The sequence below is a fragment of the Fukomys damarensis genome, unplaced genomic scaffold (genome assembly GCF_012274545.1).
Source record: "Fukomys damarensis isolate Sample0158 unplaced genomic scaffold, DMR_v1.0_HiC HiC_scaffold_119, whole genome shotgun sequence".
Classification (NCBI taxonomy): Eukaryota; Metazoa; Chordata; class Mammalia; order Rodentia; family Bathyergidae; genus Fukomys; species Fukomys damarensis.
The window spans coordinates 7,505-14,218 of NW_022901031.1; the positions used below are offsets into that span (position 1 = coordinate 7,505).

A 6,714-nucleotide genomic window follows, 5' to 3' on the forward strand; every position below is an offset into this window, starting at 1 on the left:
TTGCTCATCAACACACCCAAGTAAGGACTCACTTTTTTTGTATCTGTGGTGCCTTATCAGACTGTGACATCTAATACACACACTTGCTGCAATCATTTGAGAACCCAGATGGAAGCAAGTGCAAGCACGAGGCCATTTCAGGCAGGACTGAAAGCACCCTACTCTCTGCTAGCACATTCCCTGTTTCTTAGGTCTTTGTCATGACAGATAAGTATCTTTTTTTTTGAGTTTATTAACTATCTCAAAAGACTAATATCATCCTATAATGCCAGTTGTATATATAATCAAACTGAATATGCTTGATAGAATTTTAAACTACAACGATATAGTATTCTGGGATCAGGACTCATTCTTAACTTCACAGGGCATAAAAGTGAATTTGTTTTGCTCACAGTAGGATTATGGGTAGAATATAATTCTAAAGACTCCAATCAAATGATGCAGAGTGACTTCATTGAAAAATTGTGGCCTATAACCACTGGTTGCTTTGATTGATAGAGTAAGAGTTTACACACACACACACACACACACACACACACACACACACACAACCAGCATCATTGCCCAGGCTTTCCTACATGAGGTCCAAGAAACAATTAATACTTAGAACTGTGATTATGTTTAAAATATCAGAGACTTTGACAAAGGCAAAATTAGGATTTAATCCAAAATAAATTGCAATGGGCCATTACATTACTTACTAATTTTAGGTAGGGACACTCTGACTCATCCAGAACCTTTTAATTTTAACCTATTCTATATAAGTAAGAGCAAATAACATATCACCAAAGAGAGGCTACTCTAGCAATGTTTCCACAAAGTGACCTTCATGTCCTTGTTCCTCAGGCAATAGATGAAGGGGTTCACCATTTGAGGGACCACATAATACATAACTGAAGCCATTGCAACTTTTTGCATTGAGTCAGTTACTGAAAAACTAATGTACACTTCAAAATCTGTCCCATATAACAAGGTAACAACTGAGAGATGAGAGCCATAGGTAGAAAAAGCCTTATATTTTCCTTTAGGCGAGGGCATTCTCAACAAAGATGATACAATGTGAACATAAAGCAAAATGATCCCAAATGCAGGAACACCACCGAAAATGCATACTGCAATATATATGACAATGTTATCTACCAAAGTGTCAGAACAAGTGAGCCTGATAACTTGGGCAAATTCACAGAAAAAGTGGGGGATTCTCAGTTCTGTGAAGAATGACAGCCTCAACATCATCAGCCTGTGTAGCAGTCCATCCATGATGCTAATGAACAAGGAGAAGAGAGTCAGTGAAACACACATGCAGATGTTCAGGATAACTGCATATCTAAAGGGATGGCAGATGGCCACATAGCGGTCATAGGCCATTGCTTCAAGGAGACAAGTCTCCAAACCACTAAAAACCAAGACTAAACATATCTGAGCCAGGCAGCCTGTTTGGGTAATGCTGTGATCCTGTGTTTGGATACTCATCATCATCTTTGGAACCATTGAAGCACTTAAACATATGTCATTAAGGGACAGGCTGTAGAAGAAGAAGTACATGGGGGTGTGGAGGTGAGAGTCAAAGTTGACAGCCAGGATGATGAGTAGGTTTCCTAGGATAGTGACCAGGTACATGGACAGGAACAGATTGAAGATTAGGGGCTGCAGTTCTAAATTATCTGTCAGTCCCAGGAGAAAAAAAATTCTGAAGTAACTGTTTTGGTTTTAGCTTCCATTATTTGATGGTCTATTTTAGACATGGTGACAAAACAATATATTATAAAAACTCCAATGGCTGTAAATCAATGGACTACACCAGGCAAAAACATCCCATGGACATCTGGCAGTTTGGAGTTTTGCCTCTGCAGTGATAATTTAATGATCTATTGTTAAACCATTGTTACTGTAGCATCAGTTTCTGATTCACTAATAATGAATCCACTCATAAAACCCCCTACTTGGTGCCACCAAAAAGTAGGTAAATAAACAAATGAAAATGGCTAATTCATTTCAAAGTCATTGACCTTGAGAAGGAGCAGCTTTCTGCTCTGAAGTAGTTGGGACTTGTTCTTGGGCAGAGAACGAGACCATCAGAATGACAGCTGGGTGAGCATTGGTGAAAACAGAAGAGGAGGGATGAAAAGTACAGCAGATGTTAATTTTTTGAAAAAAATACTGAAAGATACACAGCCATTAATTGACCTCAAAATATTATCCCATGTTTTAAATGCACTTATTTTCTTGCCACTTTTTAAAAAGAAGTTTGGAGAGAGTCCATCTATGTGTTTATTTACCCTGTCGTGGCTGAATGCATGTTCTGTGGTGATTGCACTTTCCTAGTCATTATGACTTTGAGGGGAAGCAAAATGTTTTTACTGTCAGATCTGGTGAATAAGGTACAGGAAGAAACAAGACAATATTTCTATAAGATTGTCTTCCTCTTGAATGATACTGATATAAATAATCTCTTTATTAATTTTTCACACCTCATAAAGACATTCATGAAGGAGGATCTTCAGAACTGCCTCACAAAGTGTCAAGAATGGTGAGATAAATAGGTTTGAAGAGGGCAATATTCGTAGAGGAAAATGGTAGCAATTCATCTTTTAGTAGAATCAAATTTTGAAATTTATAGTAACTTTTGTCACATCTTGCACATGAAATGTGTCAAGGTAGAGGCATCTGACAACAGGGTTGTGGAGGGCTTTCTTCTCATTAACTTGTGTATACCATCAACTTCTTTTTCTCCAAATTACATTCAGCAACTACCCTCATTTCTGAAGGGAGTACAAGGGATTTCATATTCTATTTTCCTTCAAGATGAATGATGTTGAACAGCTTACCTGAATATTAAAGATAGATTATAAGATATCAGAAAAACAAACAGAAAAATTAAGCCAGTGGGGCACTAGTCAAGTAGAATCATCCCAGGAAGGAGGCTATGTACGATTGTGGAAAAGAGCAGGGAAGCTCTGAGGTGTTTTTGCTGGCTGACTTACAAGGTCTTTTTTATCCTTCCAGCATACAGTATCCAAAGGGCCTCATTAGTCTGGAAATATTACTCTTCCGATCCTAGGATGACATATCCTTAAGGACTAAGATTCTCTGAGGTAAGAATGGGTGATTTTCTGACTCTAGGGGCCAGGTGTGCCCAGTAAATTCTCCCCATTATTTCTGCTTAACTCTGTTTCAGAGACTTTCCATGCAAAATGCACATCACTTCTCTAGGAAATTTTAGTGTTGCTTTTTAGTTAAAAATTAAGGGTTGCTATCTATTTTAAGATATCCAAAAGCTACATTCCTATTTGTGATGTGAAAGTTTGTGGGTATAAATAATTACAACATTTGCTAAATATTAGAATATTACAATAAACTTTTTTTTTCTTTTATACATCATGGATGATAAATCTTAGTTTTTATTCTTGAATTTGTACAACAGATTTTAACCTACTTTTTGTTATTACTGCCAGTAACAAAGAATATATAAAGAAGTCCCTCTTAGAACTGCATAAAAAATCTTTTTAAATTTTCTCAGAATACTCTACTCCATATAAGAAGACAGGGAATTGATTTGTTTCTTTGTTTGTAGTTCATATTTCAGTTTAATTACAAAACCCTTCTTCATTGTTGGTGGGAGTGCAGACTGCTGCAAGCACTATTGAAATCAATATGGAGATGCCTCAAAGAGCTGGAACTAGAAGGCCCACTTGACTCAGCCATCACTCTGGTGGTATCTTTCCAAAAGAACTAAAAGAATCATATCACAGTGGTATATGCACACCTATGATTATAGCGGCACAGTTTGTAATAGCTAAAACTTAGAAACAGCCCATTTGCCCAGCAGTTGGAAACTGGATAAAGAAGATGTGGTTTTTCTATAAAATGGAATACTACTCAGTCATAAAATATTTGAAATTAGATTCATTCATAGGAAAATTGATACATATTGAGGACATATTCCTAAGTGAAATAAATAAGTCACACATGTAAATACTGAATAGTTTCTCTGGTGTGAAAAACTATAATAGTACATAAGATCCTATTCAGATAATTTACAATGTTAAATGGGATGAAAATGACTAAAGATGTAGGGAAATGGGGAAGGGTAGGGGAAAGATAATAAGGGAAAAGAAAAAATATGAAAAAATTGAAATAAAGTTTTTGTATATGGAGAGTAGATAGGGGATGAAGGGAGGGCAGAGACAGGGGAAAAGTTGAGAACCAACATCTGTTGTGTAAAGGCACCAGATCCCAATAATGAAAGTAATTATACTGTATACCTAAAATGCACAATAAATTCAATTAAACACAGATCTAAAAAAATAGGTTTGCTATGTTCACCCTTTCTGTTGCACGAGATATATTACTTGAAATTCATGACAGCATGGCCTTGTATTTTCTTTCTTCACCATCCTGATCTAATTCATTTTTAAAAATAAAAATAATAAGGGCCGGAGGTTTAGCTAAATGGCATATCACACCTCTCAAGTGCAAGGTTCTAAGTTTGATCCCTGATACAAAACAAAAACAAAAACAAAAACAGTGAAATAATAGATGAAGGGTACAAACAATCACTAGCCTTGTAAAACAAATTTAAGTATTCCATGTAGTGCACACAAAGGTAATATCAACAATAAGATCAATTTTTCCTGGATGCAAAGAAATAATTCTATCAAAACAGCTGAGTGAATAGAATCCCAGTGAGCCTGTGTTTTCCTCTCTAAGCAAAACAGTACTTCTTTCTATACAAGGAGGGCTCAGTGATCTATGAGGAGATACAGCAGTTTCCAAGGGCAGAGATACAGTATTTTGGCTTGAGAGATATGAGTGGAAGGACTCAAGATGTGGACATATCATAGACCAGGGTGGTGAACCATATGAAGCAGACTACAGCAGGCTGATGCTATCACTGAAAGCTCTAAAAGGTTTCCCTTTGCTAGCATAGACCCAGGGATGTGGATTACAATCAATCGTGTTTCAGAAGATGCTATAAGTAATAAAGTAACCAAGATCCCCATGGATTATTGGATACATTCTCCACATCATGAACCCTCAGAAACCATCAGACTCAATTTAAGAGCTGAGCTGTAACTGGAGCCAGACAGGGGTACCTCTGCATCTGACAGATGAAAACTGAGCTCAGAGCTCTTCATTATATGTTATTGCATGCTATCATTTATATGTTCTTCTGTAATATTTCTAGTTGGATTGGCTTTGAGAAAATGTGGGAAAAGATGAATTGAGTGATTGAGGACTGAGTTAAACTTTGTGGAGTTTTGCCTATGAGGTAAAGAGAACGGGCCTGCAATCTAAGGAGAAAAAGCTGTCTATAGAAACTTTAAAGCATTTCAACAGAAATTTATATCCATTGTATATAAGGATGTCTGACTGTGCTGTTGACCTCATAACACCCTTTTATGTGACCACTGAGAAGGAGCAGATTTGAAAATCTAAAGGTTCAAAAGGACTTCATCGCTTAGTTGTAGGATCAAAATGGGAACCACAATTAAGATGAGAGGAGACTCTGTACACTTATGAGGTTTGTTATGATGAAGCTTTTTCAAAAGTGGATGAAGATTAAATCTATGTCTGTTAAAGTGGTATTTTCACATTTTTCCCAGCAGAGAAAAGAAAGGAAGAATACATGTGAGGATATGAAAGTTGAGAAAAATAACACTATTTTCAGTGTGCCCTAAGACAAATGTTAGAAGGAAAAATAAATACACTTCAGATACAGCTGTGCACAATCTTCTTCAGCTGTATGGGGGAAATTAAGAAAGATTTCAAGGTCAGTGAGCAAATTATGATGCCTACTTAAAGAGCTAGCATACTTGAGGAAGATCAATAACTAATTAATACAAATGTCTAACCGGGGAACTCATTCATTGTGTGTGAAATGCTTGGTATGTGAGATTACTGGAACAACTACTTGAAAAAATGAAGTATTAATTCTCAAAACTTACTGTTTCCAATATGGTATTGGCTGATCCCTCATCATCACCTGCCACGATTACATCCTCTGTCCTCTTTCTCTACACATCCATCAAGAAGGCCATTGACAAGCAGTCTCCCCCTCCTTCTGCACAGGACATGAATTTGTCCCCCAAAGTTTCTTTGCAATCATGCCCATATTTATTTACAATATCAGGAAGGTGGACAGCACATTTAAACTCAAATAAAGTATATCTAGAAATAGGTATAGATATATCACACTAAATCATGAGACTACAAATTCCCTTATAGATCAAGACCTATTGAATGTGGACCTTAAGAGAAAACACTGAAAAAGAAAACCATAGTAAAATTAAAAATCTGTGCTCACATATTAAATATCATAAAATGCATGAAAAAGTGGCAGTCTTAAATAATAAATTGTTAATTCAGGCTTTATAGTACAGTCCTGTAAACTCAACATTCTGAGAGGCTGATTCAGGAGACTTATGCTTTGTAGAAAAGCATGGGTAATTTAGTAACTGAGTAACCCACTTCTAAAAAATTTTAAAAGAGAGAGAGAGAGAGAGAAATGTAGGGCTGGTCTTGTAATTCAGTTAAAATGCCCTCAATTTAATGCCAATATCACCAAAAAAGAGGGAGACAGAAAATTTATTTGCACAATACAAATGCAAAGAGTTGCTATTCCAAATACATAATTATCATTTACAAATAAAAATATGAACATTAGGATAAATACAAGATGAACACATATTTCCCCACAGAGGAAATTAAAAG

The 6,714-nt window shown here is 36.2% G+C and overlaps 1 protein-coding gene across 1 annotated transcript; it reads right to left on the minus strand.

The window, feature by feature from the left end:
• Nucleotides 1-801: 801 nt before the first annotated feature.
• Nucleotides 802-1,620, minus strand: LOC104852735 (olfactory receptor 7G2). The gene has a single exon (XM_010610512.3). It carries the CDS (start codon nt 1,618-1,620, stop codon nt 802-804), a length of 819 nt encoding a protein of 272 aa, XP_010608814.3.
• Between the last annotated feature and the right edge of the window lie 5,094 nt (nt 1,621-6,714).